This window comes from Saccharomycopsis crataegensis (assembly GCF_037102585.1).
Source record: "Saccharomycopsis crataegensis DNA, jcf7180000000097, whole genome shotgun sequence".
In the NCBI taxonomy this organism is placed as follows: Eukaryota; Fungi; Ascomycota; class Saccharomycetes; order Ascoideales; family Saccharomycopsidaceae; genus Saccharomycopsis; species Saccharomycopsis crataegensis.
Window position 1 is genome coordinate 291,196 of NW_027043837.1, and position 13,856 is coordinate 305,051.

The following is a 13,856-nucleotide window of genomic DNA, read 5'->3' on the forward strand; positions in this document are numbered from 1 at the left end:
GCCATCTCCTTCTTCTTCTTCTTCTTCTTCTTCTTTGTTTTATTATTGCAAATTTAATCACGTGCAGGGCATCGTATGGTTAGAAAAAAAAAAAAATCTCAAAAAAAATTTTTTGACCGTCTAAAATAGAGAGACCATAAATTATAGAGAAACATCAAAGATGGCTAAAAGACCTGCTGAAGAAGATAACCAAGGAAAGCAAGCGGCGGCTAAGACCGACGCTAATAGCGTTCCTAAAAATGTAGTAATTGAGGAAGAAGATGTTGAAATGGGAGAGTTTGAAGACCCTTATGGTGACGAGTTTGAAAGTGATGGTGAAATTATCGAAATCAATTCAGACACTGAAGAAGGTGGGGATGGTAGTAAAGCTGCTGGGGATATAGAAAAAGACGACCAAATGGAAGGGACTCTTGAAGAAAGCACGCTTTATTTGCCCCACAGATCCCGTCCATTGGGTGCCGATGAAGTGCTCGAGGCTGATCCATCGGTATACGAAATGTTACATAATGTCAATTTGCCATGGTCATGTCTCACGGTTGACGTGATGCCAGACGCGTTGGGCGATGAAAGAAGAGGGTTCCCAGCGGCAATGTCCGTGCTTACAGCCACTCAGGCACCAAAGGCCAAAGATAACGAGTTGATCATGATGAAATTGACACAATTGGCAAAGACCTTAGTCAATGATGATGAAGAAGACCAGAATGAAGACGACGAAGACCAGTATGAAGGAGACCCAGTCATGGAAAGTGAGACCATCGGGGTCAGAGACGTTACCAACAGACTTAGAGTATCACCACACGCTGCCAAAACTGGCGAATACTTCACCGCCACAATGATGGAAAGTGGTGATTGTTGCATCTATGATTTGTCACCACAATTCAAATCATTAAACTCCCCAGGCCATATTGTTCCAAAGAATGCGAAAAAGCCAATATATACCGTTAGAGCCCACGGAAATGTCGAAGGTTACGGGTTGGACTGGTCGCCAACCGTTGACACCGGGGCCCTTTTAAGTGGGGATGTCAGTGGGAGAATTTTCTTGACAAAAAGAACTTCAAGCAATTGGGTCACTGATAATACTCCTTTCACTTATAATAATCAATCCATTGAAGATATTCAATGGTCCAAGACCGAGAAGACTGTGTTTGCTACTGGGGGATGTGATGGGTATGTGAGAATTTGGGATACCCGTAGTAAGAAGCACAAGCCATCTATCAATGTCATTGCTTCCGAAAGCGATGTGAACGTCATTTCCTGGAGTAGTAAGGTCGACTATCTCTTGGCCAGTGGCCACGATGATGGTACTTGGGGTATTTGGGATTTGAGAAATTTCCAACCAAACAAAGAAAAGGTCACTCCAGTAGCCTTGTATAACTTCCACAAAGCCCCAGTCACGTCGATAAGCTTCAATCCGCTCGATGAATCTATTATTGCAGTTGGTAGTGAAGATAACACTGTCACTTTGTGGGATTTGGCTGTTGAAGCCGATGATGAAGAAATTAAACAACAAAAACATGATATCAAGGAAATGGAAGATATCCCACCACAATTGTTGTTTGTTCATTGGCAAAAAGATGTTAAGGAAGTCCAATGGCACAAACAAATTCCAGGTGCCTTGGTATCTACCGGTAAAGATGGGTTGAACATTTGGAAAACTATTAGTGTTTGATCTATTCTATATTATAAAAATGTATGTTATTTTTCAGTTACTGCAAATATGTAAAATACAATCCATTCTCTGGGTTTTCATGATAGTGGTAAAGCAGCATTTCAATTTAGGAAAAAAATTTAGTTGTGAGTCAAACCACGCTATAGGGTGAGAAATCAACAGTTTTTCAAGGTTATTGAAAGGCAAATAGAACTAATAATATTTGTAAGAAGAGGATATCACTACTCGGTTAATAGCCATATGACATAATATATGTAGGGCAGTTGTGGTAACACTATTGAATTACTCTCTAAGCAAACAGACGAAAGAACAATCAACTGGAAAAAAAAAAAAAAAACTAATTTTTTAAAATTCAACCTGATTTAATTAACAGTGAAACGAAGATTTCAAAAAAAAAAAAAAAAAAAGTTGGGGCTGATGGTAACGGTTGACTGGCATGTTTTTTTTGTGCATATGTGCGATCCTAATTATTCCTTAAATTTCTAACTGGTCTTTTACCATTCCTTTTGTTTTCAAATATAGCACAAATGGCCAAAAATAAAATAATAATAAAACAAAAAAAAAAGCACAAAAGTGTTAGGTCAGAGCGTTGCTTATCCGTTTATCATAACTCCTGAGCTCACTGATGATGATATCGCATATATTTGTCAACACTTGTTTCATCCCGAGCAATTTTTGACCACAGATATTATAATCCGGGTTGAGTGTTGAGTATAATATATATTGCTGATGAGAACAGTATGGCATCAGAAGGTCTTGAGAGGTGCATTCCAGATGACATGTTTACCTTCATAGGAAGCAGTGGGGCTCAAAAAAGACTGCTAATAGAATTTAAAAGATATAATCTAAGCATAACGATGGACAGTATGATAAATGGTAGTGGCGATGAAGGCGTTTTGAATGCTGAATGGGAGTTGCTAACGAATAAAGTGGCTCATGAAATCAAATATTGCGAAATCAGAATCACCGATACCATCTTCACAGTGAGGGCTGTTTTAGCGGCATACCTATTTTACATTTTCAGATCCGATAACCAGGTCGCTAAAAGAATCGTGACAGAAGCATTTGAGCTCGTAAGAAAATCACCGGAAGAGATAGATTCCATAAGATGTACCGGTGGATTACAGAGTTCTACAGAGCTCATTTACCTATGTCATCAAATCAAATTACTTGAAGCTGGGAAATCAGACCCAATAATTGCCCAGAAATTTTTAGAATACGGTAATATTGACTGGTGCAAAAATGGTGACGATTTCCACGGTGCCTAGCTGCTTACTCTGGAGAAGGTGACCTTCAAGCATGCTAGTGATTTGGTTAATGATAAGAAAAAAATGAAGAAATTATTACACCAGTTGCAAATTTTGTATAATATTGAGATCTATCATTACGATTTCAAGGTTCTGAATCTCTGTACTGATGCTTTTGGAAACGCTGGTCTACCTGACTATAGAGACGCTAGATTCTGTGAAAAGGGAACAATATATAAGGGTGATATTGGGAAATTGAATAATACCGATAAGTTTCTATCTCCCAGAAAATAACAGAGAGTCAGAAAAGAAAATTTTGTTATGAATAATTCATATTTGTCTCTATTCAAGTTTCAGGAGCAAGTTATGGACCATCTTCAGCAGTGAGTCTCACCAATGTTATTTTTTTTTTTTTTGATATTATATATAGTATTTTGAGCCTAAAATTATTTTTAATTTCAACCTTTTCTTTATCATTCACTTTTCTGTTTTCCTTTCGGTTCTACTAAAGACCACATGTTGGGGAAATCCCATGCGTGAGAAGCATAACCCCCGCAGCAGGCACAGAAAATTACTACAATGCAGACAAAATAGTTTATTATCTCTTCACTGTATACATATCTATTTAAAAAAAAAAAAATAAGACGTTTGATTCAATAGTTATGGGGAGATGTTAATTTTTCAAATACCAATTGATACCAAAAAAGAAAACACCTCTGAATAATTATTATTATGGTTCTAATAATGGTTCCTGTTCTCCGCGACGCTCGTTAGCCTCATCAATTTCCCTTCTTTCCTCATCTAACTTCTCTGGGAACTTTCTGCTATAATACACACACATTGTCAACAAGATTCCTTGCAATAATGCTGCGGTGAAATATGGCAACCAACTGCTCCAAACGGCGCTGGGACTCATGAACAAGCTGGCACTCCAGATAAAACCTCCTGGGGTTTGCATACACATCATGGAAATTGACAATGATCCCGGGTGCTTCAATTTGTAGATGGTATAAATTTGTGGGAAATACTGAAACGATGCCAATGCCGTTGCCAATATCCCAAAACAATCTGCCACCCCGTATAAGATGGGTCTATTGGAAAACAAAACATAGAGAATAATGACACCGTGGCCAACGGTGTACCAAATGCAAAATAAATATATTTTGTAAATTTTTGCATATTCGTGTTTATCCTGAAGTAAGGAGCCTCTGGTGAAGAAAACACATAGTACAAGTATTGCCGCAGCGAACATTGCCTGGGTTCCCACCTGAAGAAGTCCTAATTGTCCATTAAGACACTCGAATCGTGTGAGACCACCATTAGAGCAGCAATACACGGATTTAGAGGATATCAATATCAAGTTTGCGAACGCAGATATACCGGAAGATGTCCCCAATAATAGAAACAACGGGGATAGCCCTTCACTGGAACGTCTGTGGAGGATTTTGAGGTGTTGTGGAATATATGAGATAGCAATTCCAACGGTTAAAACCAAAGCAAAAGCCACTCCCACAACAGGCGGGTTCCTGAAAGCATCACATTCAGAAGACATTGGGGGAAATAGCGAATAGTGGCAATGGGGTAGATGACTTATCTCACAAGATGACGATGGCTGGGTGGTGTCAAAAAACATTTATCGCCTCATCGCTTAGTCACATGATTTTTGGTGATAATTCCGGAGAATTGTCACCCCCGGAAAACATCGGAAATTTGGGTCGGGTAATCGTCCTGTGGTTACCATCCTGGTGGTACATTGCAACAGATAATAATACCAATACTAATAGTACTGGTTGGGAAGAATACCTTGGAAGAGCTTTGATATATTTTGAAGAATAAATGTCCTCTGCTGTTGATACATATATATTTATGTATTTCCCACGTACAAAGGTATTGCTGGGATTCATGATGATTTGTAGGTGTGTTCTTGCACTTTCACCAAATATCACCATCCACTCGTACTGAATAATTAAGGAACATGTTATCTACATTATGCATCCCTCATTCTGACATTCATTCAGCTGGTAACATGCCACTGCTGGTATTTATTTTTCATTTTTTTTTTTTTTTGCTAAGGGCATGGTCATCGCTGGCGGGCTGCAATGCATACTAAGCGGATATCCTACTAACAGCATCAAGCGACCCTCATCATTTGATTGTTTGCCCCCGACTTGTTCCGCAATAATATAAAAGAGTAATTTGGCTCTTACTTCAAGTGTAGTTCATTTCACTTCTATTTATTCTTTTCTCTTCTGTCATTATTTTTGTTGTTATTTTTTGTCTTGTCTCATTTACTGTTTTTTTAATCATGATTTCTCCAATTACTAGAACCCTTGCCCAGAAATCTTTCAAAAGGTTCAGTTCTACAGTTGTTAGTTCTACAGGAGGTCCAGGTCCACAGGCCACGGTTCTTGCTACTTCTTTTGCTGGGTTCCTTCTTGGGTCAGGTGTAATGCTTGGCTTCATATACAAGAAACAAAAATAGCAACTAGTCGAACGGAATATTGCTGCTCCGTTCCCAATTCAACTTGATGCTCCATTCGCTTTTCAACTTGAAACACCATTTCCAATTCAACTTGACAATGTCGCGTTGTTTTCGGGCTTCTCCAGTTTATGATTACGATATCAAGATTCTTTTGCTTTTATGTGTCTACGTTTATTTTTTTGCTTGTTATTTTTTTGCTGTTCTTATTTAGTTAATGATATTATGTTATGTTTGAAACTGATTTCCTGTAACAGTTTCTAATTTAGTTTGAAGAAGAAGCAGTGACACATCATAGATTAATTTTGTTAGAATCCACACATTTCAAATAAGAGAAAGTTAAATCGAATAGGTCAAATAAACTATTTCATTTGCTAGAGATGCATGATAAATAACAAAAACGAAAAATTGAAGTGAAACATTATCAAAAGATATTGATCTAATCATATTTCAGGCACTGGAAATATTCATTAGGTAATCCGGAGTGGCTGCCTGCTATGAGGCAGATGTGGCTTGTAGTGGCCATATTCTGACAGATCTCGGCCATGAAGGTGGGAAACTTGCAAAAAACTGATAACATCATGTGAAAATATTTTTGATGTTAAGTTTCTTTAAAGTATGTCTGTTCTTTTAGACAAATGCTGTGATCGTGACCCAAAATCTATGCCTTACAATTATGAATTTTTTTTTTTTTTTTTTTTTAGGGAAAAGTAAATAGCATTCATAACTAAAAAGATCAGGTTCTAAAAGAGAAAAATTGTATGAAAAAAGTAATAAGAGGTTATATAATACATATGCTCATCCACCGCTCTAGAATTGAAAAACAAAACAAGAAGTGGCCAGTAATCTAGGACTAAAGACCAATCTAAAAAATGTGAAGAGATAACAAAAAAAAAAAAAAAAAAAATTAAAATCAAAGTATAAGAACATAATGAAAAAAAAAAAATAAGGAGAGTGAAAAAGATTCAGAGATGAACTAGACTGTAAATATTGTGAAGATGACGCACTGGTTTTCTTTTTGAGGTTTGGAAAATCAAGAAGTAAAGCTGAGGGAGGGATATCTCGATCACAACAAGCAAGCAGCAAAAGCTAAAGCACCGGCAAAACTGGCTCCCAAGATCCCGTTGTTCAAGTTTTGTGGTGCTCCATTGGCAGAACTGCCACTCTTGGTAGAAGCGTATTGTGAGAGAGAGGTAGAGAAAGTAGAGTCATCTGTAGAGCTACCGGTGGTGGTTGCAGTGATCGAGGCAATGGTGGATGATCCTTCGGTGGCTTCAGCAGAGGCGTTGGCGGCGGATTCGGCACTCAAGATACTGGCTTCACTAATACTGGAGGCAATTGAAAGAGCTTTTGAAAGCAAGGATTCAGAACGAGCAATTTCAGCACTGTTCATGGTATTGGTGAAAGTCAAGGTGAACATACCATAGTCCTTAAGGGTGATTTCACCAGCGGTTTCAATGGTATGAGTACCAACGGTATAAGTCTCGGTGGATGGAGCGTTGGTAGTGAAGTAAGTGTAGATGATAGCGGTGGTGATGGTAGTTAAGTTAGACATCTTTGAATATATGTTGTTGTTGCGGTGGTGGTGGTATTGTTTAGTTTTGTTTTTGTAATGAAGTTGAGAATAATAACGAGTGACTGAAGTGAAGCGTGAGAACAAGTTTTGAAAACGAATGTCTTGTAGTGGTGATAGAGAATTAATGTTTCAAACAATAGTGTATCAAACCAGGTATCCAATCCCTATTATATAAATATCTTTTGCTATTTCTTCCCTGTAATGGAAATATCACATACCTGTTATATATTACCAGATCGTGGTACGTCCGCATACCTGCCAATGTTGAGCAACGCCTCTGCTGCATGCGTGGGCACTGGATGATGGTACGCTGCACAAAAATACCCATAACGGCAGGAACAAAATGAGGCTGATCAGGAAACATCAGGCACTTAGGTTTAAGTGGATATTAATCGCTCCCATGGTAGGGGAATGAATTTTTTATTTTAAATGGAACGTACCATCCAAAAATAAATACCATTTTCCCCAAAAGCCTCTCCAAAAGACTACGGTAAAGCTCGCCACGCTTACAAGCACTCAAAAAAAAAAAAAAGTTGTGTTATATTTAGAGAAAGCAAACTAGGCATTTTATGGTAGAAGTTTATTGCTAAGAAAAAATACATATCTCTTCTTATTTTGTAGTACCGATGATGATAATTTCAGAAAGGAATATTCTGTCGATATGTTGCAAACTGTAAATGTGAAAGTATAAGCATGGAGTAAAAAATAGTTGATTGTCATTAGTCTTCTCACCCATAAGAAGCCCTTTCACAGCAATGATATCATCATGTGGTATAGAAACAAATCAGTAACAATTCAAAGTATTCAAAAGAAAATCTCTCGTAATAAGAATAAAAAAAAAAAAAAAAAAAAAACAGCTTATCATATCCTAGAATTAGAATTATCACTTCAAAATATCATCCTATTATTTCTCAGACCTCAGTGATATTCCTAGATTTCTTTCGGACAGATTCATGTAGCCTCTTGATTCTTGCCATTCTGAACTTATCAGTTTGTTGCCTGATTTCTTTCAATTTCTTGGCTTGGGCAATCTTATCAAACATAAATCTTGGTCGCTCTTCACTGTATCCATCGCATAGCAGGCCTAGTCGTAGGCATTGATTACAAGCAGGTTTTCCTTCAGGACACTTCTTGCGACGAACACGACAAGTCCAACAACCATTCTTTGAACGCTCAGCTTTTTGTCTAATACGAGATTGAGACTCTGAGCGAGAAGTAGTAAGATCAGTATTACTGTTTTCAGAAAATTTTTTGATAGTATTATTAGACAAAGACCTTATAGAAGAAGATCTGAATGCCCTAGATTGTTCTTCAGAAGGATCAAAAAATACCACTGGCTTTCTAACCCGACCAGAATATCTTCTGTGACAAGATCTATCAAAGCTTTTGAAAGCCGGTTCAGTTTTAGATGTCCTGTAGTCAATTACAGAAAAACTATGATATTCATTAATATTAGAAGCATTTTTCTGGATAATCTTATCAGATGGGTTATTGAGTGGGGGATTCATTAATCTTTTTTCATCAGCATCAATTTGAGGTACTTCCTCCTCCATTTTAATTTTTAGCATCTTATCAGATGAGACCTCCGAACTAAAATTCTCTTTCACAATCGAAGCTCTCTTTGAATCATCAGCCTTATTTTTCTTTTTCTTCATAATATTGAGCTTGTTCGAATCAAAACTAGAAAGTGGATTCCGAGATCTATATTTTTTAGTGGCTGCCTTTGTAATCCTTCCTGAAATTTTAGATTTGGCTATTGAATTGGATTTGGATCCCAGGTTTGACCCTATCACAATTTTGTCGATGGGCTTGTTGTTAATTTTTCTCTTATCACAGTCATCAACAACAGGAGTAGTATTTTTGATAGGAGCATGAAACATTGCCTTTTCATTTTCAGAATATTCATCAATGGGAAATTTGTCATCAATATTACCAAGGAAATTGTCAAAAACATCATTATGGGCAATCTCATAACCGGGGTAGCTTGTTTCTTCACCAGTAGCAATATAATCATTATCAAAAGTTAGGCCGATAATATTTTCCCCAAAGGTACTGCTCGTAGTGAGAGCAGTTAGGATTGAGGTATCATGATGCATATGGGCAGGGTTGATGGTTTGCTCTGAACCGTTGTGAATAGAAGAATTGAAGGAGCCATTTGTTGCGAATCCAGAGTTATCAAGCCCTTTTGAGTGATCTACCTCGGCGCTTTGCATTGTAGGAACACCATCAGAGTCACTTTCAATTGGTATATTATTATCAACGATTATATTGAGGTAAGATTGAATATCGTCCTCTGAAAACTCTGACATTATGGTTGTAAGAAAAACGCGATGATATAAGGATCAACAAGGCACACAAGGGTTTCAACTCATATGATGTTTTGGCCCTTTTCTTCAGAAAAAAAAAGAGAGAAAAATAATTAACCTCAGTCTTTAATTAAATCTTCTACTACTAGTATTTATTTTGGAATATTATGGAGGAAAATGCTAAGGTTGAAGAACAATAGATGGCAAGGAATGTTTTTTTTTTTAGTTGACAGCAATAGGAAATCGCAGAGTTTAAATCAAATATCAATAGATTGCAGCGCTTAGTGACAAGCCTTCCAAAACTCTCGGAAAATGGGGCGCTTCCTCTCAAACTTAAATAGTTTTAATCCAGCATCTCTTGGTAATTCAACGGACTAATTTCCATATATATTAACACTACGGATCATGGTGATACTATGCTTAGTGTAGTGCTTGTTTGTTTACTCTCTTGTCAATTGCAGCGTGCATATAATATTTTTACCATCCAGAGTTCAAATCTCTGCGGCTCCCATTCGGCAAGAAAATAGAAGAAAAAGCCAAAAATGGTGCAACAACTTCACAACAATACTTTAGCTGACCACGGAATTAAATTATCCGGATTTTTCTTCATCGTCTTGACAAAAAAAAACGTTTAAATCTCTTTGTAAAGCGTGTCATCCTTATGCAGGGGCCATGCTAATCTTCTCTGTATTTGTAACAAATTGACCAAATGTCCCGAAGGACACTAGGGGCGTTTCTCCGTGATTTATATTCCATTTGGGGTTATGTGCACTGTGTCCGGGTGACCCGCGAAGCATATACCTCATAATCTATAATTGGCAATTTAATATTTCACCCATTAATCTCTGTTATTAATGGCTGGTCTCTCTAACTATACGAATGTTGATTATATAATGGGTTCAGCGTCCCTAATTTTTTTTTATATCACAATATTTTGGATATTTTTCTAGATTTTTTAAATAATGAGAACCCCGTCATGCCAACTTTTCCCACAATATTGTATTACGTAGTGACTTGTATTTTATCAAAAACCAGTGGAGAGAGCCCCAAACTTACACTGGTAACATATTTAGTAACATACAGCAGATATAGTAGACAATGCTTAATCCTACGGGCTCATCTGTCACGCGAGTTGAGTATTGACTGCCAAACTCCGATTGAAACTTTCCCCGTCTGAACATTAGGGGTATACAAACAAACAAGAAATTTTAGAGATAATCGTATAAAGAATCACAAACAGAAAATTGTATGAACTAAGACAGTTAATAAGATGATGTAACTGTAAAAATATTGGTCAATGATAAAAAAACATCCCGGTAATTAATTGCGGGCCCTTGAATGTTGTAAATAATAACCGGAAATAACATGATCGGCAACATTCTAACGAACCACAACAACAAATGAGATATCTTATCAATGTACCTTATATTTTATTTTTAAAAAAAAATAAAGCAAAGGAAGGATACAAAAATAAATAAGGGCCTATATAATATTGTTTCTATGAAAATAATCAATGTTTATACAAATTCTAAGCTTGTTTTTTGTGTTTTCGGATGGGTGCTTTGCTATCTGCATTCCGGTGATCTTAAAATCTTATAAAATCTCGTAGTTTTTGTGAGAATTTTTAGGAGCTAAGAACATGGAAAAGTAATTCATAACTAAGAAAACAAACAAAAAACGTAAACTTCTAAGATGATAGATATATATTCTTCAATTGTTCCTTGAGCACCATCACCCAGAGATATTTTATTGGTTTTCCGACCTCCTGACGACCGGGCTCGGAATTGTGCCCGGAGCAAGTTTAGGGAAAAACAAAAACACCGAAATGAGACCAGCATCTGGTGAATTGACTTTCTCTCACACATTGTTTATTTATATCTTCTCCCACTGGAAAACCACCCACCACCAATTCTGTTCTATAACATAAATATGCCTCAAGATGTCTAATCCTAGTGAAGAGTGGGCTGCCAAATTGAAAGTGGTTGAAAAAAACAGTGATGGAACAACCCAAACTAGAATCATTCGCCGCACATCTAGCGACTTTAAGTTCGAAAGAGAACTTGGAGAAGGATCATATTCTACGGTGATGTTGGCTCATGATATTCATACTGAAAAGCCATATGCCGTAAAAGTCCTTGATAAACGTCATATCGTCAAGGAAAAAAAAGTCAAGTATGTTAACATTGAAAAGGAGTCGTTAAATATTTTGGGTCGTCGCAATGGAATAGTTCATTTATTTTTCACCTTCCAGGATGAATACTCGCTTTATTTTGTCCTTGATTACGCTTCAAATGGGGAATTGCTATCATTGATCAAAAAGTATGGCTCTTTAAATGAAGAAGTGACAAAATACTATACCTGTCAATTGATAGATGCCTTGAAATACATTCACGATTCAGGAATTATTCACCGTGACTTGAAGCCGGAAAACATTTTACTTGATCAGGATTGGAAGATACAGATAACTGATTTCGGTACTGCCAAGTTTTTAGATAAAGATCCATCTACCGGGGCATTTATTGATGACGGTAGAGCTAAGTCATTTGTGGGAACGGCTGAGTACGTATCACCTGAACTTTTGAATGATAAGGCTGTGGGGAAACCTTGTGATATTTGGGCCCTTGGGTGTATCATCTTCCAAATGATTGCTGGGAAACCGCCATTTAAAGCGACAAACGATTATCTTACGTTTCAACAAGTTATGAAAGTGAAGTATGCGTTTTCTGCTGGATTCCCATCGATTATCCGAGATTTGGTCAAAAGAATCCTTGTACCAATACCAGGTGATAGACCTACTATAAAAGAAATTAAAAAACATTTGTTTTTCCAAGATATCAATTGGAAAGCCTCGGAAACTTCAATCTGGTATACTCCTCCTCCGGAATTTAGTCCTTACAAGATGTCTGTTCAATCGATGAAGCCAATTCCTGCCCTCAGTGACAATCATCCAAAGCCAAGAATGAGAAATAATAGTTCAAGGTCGCTGCCAAGTGTTCCAGTAATGGATAATAATGGTGACCTGAAAAAGAATTTATCTGCCAATGCCGCAGTGATTGCGTTGACAAAGCTTTCTTTGGCAGATAATGTCTCCGCTCATGATGGGAAACCCAAAAGACGTTCACTGAAAGATCATCATCGCCAAAACTCGGCACCTTCTAGTAAACGTGGCCAGGATCTTAGGATGAAGTATCATGATGGGATTGCAAATAATATTAGTACTTCACCACGCGCGAACTCGCCTACCATCACTTCTAGTACGACTGCTAATCATTGGTCATCATCTTCGCCAGCACCTGCTAATGGTGAATTATCTGAAAAACGGTCAAAAAAAGGATCGGTATCGCTTCCATCATCACCACTTATGTCATCACCAGGTACGCCGTTTGCAAGCCCACAGTTGGAAAATACAACCAGTTTTCAAGATCCTCGACACCACATGCATTCAAGTAATAGAAAAAGAGCTACCCCAACAGCAGTGGAAGCAGCAGCAACAGCATCTTCATCATCATCGCGTGCTCGTTCAGCATTAGATGTGTCTTGGGGTAAATTTTTGCATCCTAAAGAACATATTCTTCGTGTAGGGGTACTTTATGTGAAATATCTCACCACCGATAATTTTGAAAGAAAATTTAAAGGCAAATTGGCAAACCTGCCATTATACTACAAAGGGAAACGTATGAGTGGCAGCGGCCTCCCAGCAACTTCCAATGGTGGTGCAAGCGGTAGCTATAGCTTGTTAACACAAATGGTCCATGGTAATGGCAGATCAGGACTTAGAGGAGATTATAGTAATTCTAGTATAAGTGAAGGGTCAATTAGCAGCGGGAGTAGTAACACTAAGAAAAAAACCGATTTAGAAAACTTGGGGATTGTCCATTATGTGAAGACCCCAGATATTGAAGAACTCGAAGGTGAACTCGAATCGAATGCTGCTGCAAAGACCGTCACCGTAAATGGAAATCATGGCGGAGGCAATGGGATGTTTAAGAAATTTTTGAGCAATACCAAATCAGCGATGAGCTCAAGTATTTTAGGATCGCAAGGCAACTCAACATTGGAATTTAATGCTAGCCGGATGATTTTGGTGACTTCACAAGGAAGACTTCTAATTCTTGGGAAAAGACCGGGGTATGTCAAGCCAACTGATGGTGCGGCTGAGGATAATTTCTTGAAATACCAAGCGTTGTCAGAAATTGATTTGACCCATCCTTCAATTAGATTTAAAGAAGTAATTACCGATGCCACCAAAACCAATAATAATGTGACCTCACCAATCATGGAATCGAATTACGGGTCGCCAAACCCTAACAATGGGTTTGAACGTGGTTTCTATTCGGGGATCTTTGCAGTAGTCACGTACTCTACTACCACGCTTTTCCAGGTTGATAAAGGAAAGCTTAATGATTGGACAGAATGTCTTACGGAATCGAGAATTGGCGGAAGGATATAAAATAGTAATAACATATATTAAGAAAGAATAATAACTGCATATCTTATTTGCCAATAGAATGTTCATGTTTTTTTTTTCCATTTTTTTTTGTTTGAAATCTTGAGTGTATTTTTGCTCATCCATATCCAT

The 13,856-nt window shown here is 37.5% G+C and overlaps 8 protein-coding genes across 8 annotated transcripts; 5 read left to right on the top strand and 3 right to left on the bottom strand. All coding sequences in view use genetic code 12, as the record gives it.

Moving 5' to 3' along the window:
- Nucleotides 1–160: 160 nt before the first annotated feature.
- Nucleotides 161–1,669, top strand: RRB1 (ribosome biosynthesis protein RRB1; the record flags this gene model as incomplete). The annotated part of the gene is made up of 1 exon (XM_064999125.1): nt 161–1,669. One exon carries the CDS (start codon nt 161–163, stop codon nt 1,667–1,669), a length of 1,509 nt encoding a protein of 502 aa, XP_064855197.1.
- A 740-nt stretch (nt 1,670–2,409) lies between these two features.
- On the top strand, nt 2,410–2,937 carry DASC09_055410 (uncharacterized protein; the record flags this gene model as incomplete). The annotated part of the gene is made up of 1 exon (XM_064999126.1): nt 2,410–2,937. The coding sequence occupies one exon, from the start codon at nt 2,410–2,412 to the stop codon at nt 2,935–2,937; it is 528 nt and encodes a 175-aa protein (XP_064855198.1).
- Nucleotides 2,938–3,000: 63 nt separating this feature from the next.
- Nucleotides 3,001–3,210, top strand: DASC09_055420 (uncharacterized protein; the record flags this gene model as incomplete). Its single annotated transcript, XM_064999127.1, has 1 exon — nt 3,001–3,210. One exon carries the CDS (start codon nt 3,001–3,003, stop codon nt 3,208–3,210), a length of 210 nt encoding a protein of 69 aa, XP_064855199.1.
- A 436-nt stretch (nt 3,211–3,646) lies between these two features.
- Nucleotides 3,647–4,468, bottom strand: DASC09_055430 (PQ-loop repeat-containing protein; the record flags this gene model as incomplete). Its single annotated transcript, XM_064999128.1, has 1 exon — nt 3,647–4,468. One exon carries the CDS (start codon nt 4,466–4,468, stop codon nt 3,647–3,649), a length of 822 nt encoding a protein of 273 aa, XP_064855200.1.
- Nucleotides 4,469–5,221: 753 nt separating this feature from the next.
- Nucleotides 5,222–5,530, top strand: DASC09_055440 (uncharacterized protein; the record flags this gene model as incomplete). The annotated part of the gene is made up of 2 exons (XM_064999129.1): nt 5,222–5,360; nt 5,406–5,530. The coding sequence occupies 2 exons, from the start codon at nt 5,222–5,224 to the stop codon at nt 5,528–5,530; spliced, it is 264 nt and encodes an 87-aa protein (XP_064855201.1).
- A 931-nt stretch (nt 5,531–6,461) lies between these two features.
- DASC09_055450 (uncharacterized protein) lies at nt 6,462–6,950 on the bottom strand (the record flags this gene model as incomplete). The annotated part of the gene is made up of 1 exon (XM_064999130.1): nt 6,462–6,950. One exon carries the CDS (start codon nt 6,948–6,950, stop codon nt 6,462–6,464), a length of 489 nt encoding a protein of 162 aa, XP_064855202.1.
- A 932-nt stretch (nt 6,951–7,882) lies between these two features.
- On the bottom strand, nt 7,883–9,280 carry DASC09_055460 (Zn(II)2Cys6 transcription factor domain-containing protein; the record flags this gene model as incomplete). Its single annotated transcript, XM_064999131.1, has 1 exon — nt 7,883–9,280. One exon carries the CDS (start codon nt 9,278–9,280, stop codon nt 7,883–7,885), a length of 1,398 nt encoding a protein of 465 aa, XP_064855203.1.
- Nucleotides 9,281–11,216: 1,936 nt separating this feature from the next.
- On the top strand, nt 11,217–13,727 carry DASC09_055470 (PDPK1 family serine/threonine-protein kinase; the record flags this gene model as incomplete). The annotated part of the gene is made up of 1 exon (XM_064999132.1): nt 11,217–13,727. One exon carries the CDS (start codon nt 11,217–11,219, stop codon nt 13,725–13,727), a length of 2,511 nt encoding a protein of 836 aa, XP_064855204.1.
- Between the last annotated feature and the right edge of the window lie 129 nt (nt 13,728–13,856).